The sequence below is a fragment of the Glycine soja genome, chromosome 11 (assembly GCF_004193775.1).
Source record: "Glycine soja cultivar W05 chromosome 11, ASM419377v2, whole genome shotgun sequence".
NCBI lineage: Eukaryota > Viridiplantae > Streptophyta > Magnoliopsida > Fabales > Fabaceae > Glycine > Glycine soja.
The window spans coordinates 34,903,030-34,904,236 of NC_041012.1; the positions used below are offsets into that span (position 1 = coordinate 34,903,030).

The following is a 1,207-nucleotide window of genomic DNA, read 5'->3' on the forward strand; positions in this document are numbered from 1 at the left end:
TAAAGATAAAACGTGGAATTTAATTTATTAAAGAACAATGGTCTTCACTCTTCACACAATGAATGATAATTTCAAGATAAGAATTACAATCATGTAAACAAATTTAGGCAACAATATACATGTTTAAAGGTTCTATCCAACTGGGATTGTCTCTAGTGAAAAATATGTATCATGATTCATTCTGGCGACGACCAGGAGCAGCAAACCTAGATGAGAAACTGTGAGGCATGCCTTCATCTTCACTCTGAGCCCCGGAGTTGAAGTTGAGAGCATAGCTGTGTTCATCATACTGAAACCTGTTCCTTTGTTGCTTCACCTTCTTCCCATACCCACTTATCTTTCTAATGAAAGTCTTCCACTTTGGACCAGCAATCACTTCTGAAACCTCCTTTGCCTTCCTTAACTTCTCCACCACCCATGACTCTCCCTCACCCTTTTGATCAACAAGTAGCCCTTTACCTTCTTCCTCATGGCCTTGCCACCATTTCTTCAGGCCGAAGCATCCGCACCCGCAACCGCTGCTGCCGGCTTCTTCTTCGAAACCTTCTTCTCCTTCCATTTCCATCACCAATGGCCCTCCCTCGTAAGATGCCATGTTTTCTATCGTGTGTATGAGGTTAGTGGCGGCTTTGATGATTGAGAAAAGATTTATAGAACAAGAGAGAGTGATAAAGGAGGAAAAGTCAAAGAAACCGTAGTAGACATATTTTGAACTTTGAATTTAGAATGTTCCAAGTAAATATCACGCGATTGCTTTAGCATGTTAGATGCTGACACTACTCAACAATGAGATATATATATATATATTAGCAAATATATAAAACAAGCGGCGAAGTGAAGTAATTATGTTATTTTATATTTTAATTTTTGCACTATAAGAATTCAATTTCATGTTGACTTACCCACGCGGTGTCATGCTCAATTATTTGCAACAGTAAATACACCTTTGACCAAAATAAAAAGACACACCTTCCACGCGCCATATACGATCATAATGAAAAGGTTTCTGTTAACCCGTATTTGTTAGAAATTAATTAAGAAATTACAAAAATATTTATTATCTAAATTATAAGATAATTTAAAAAATTATAATTTTTCGCCTTTCAATAAAAATATTTATACTTTAAATTTCTTATTCAATATTCTTAAGACATATTCTTAAAACATTAATTAATATTTTTCTAATAAAACTCAATGAATGCACACG

General features: G+C 35.0%; 1 protein-coding gene across 1 annotated transcript; it reads right to left on the reverse strand.

Annotated features, from left to right (window-relative positions):
* LOC114374556 lies at positions 1-767 on the reverse strand. The gene has a single exon (XM_028332217.1). The coding sequence runs from the start codon at positions 593-595 to the stop codon at positions 170-172; it is 426 nt and encodes a 141-aa protein (XP_028188018.1). The 5' UTR covers positions 596-767; the 3' UTR covers positions 1-169.
* Positions 768-1,207: the final 440 nt, after the last annotated feature.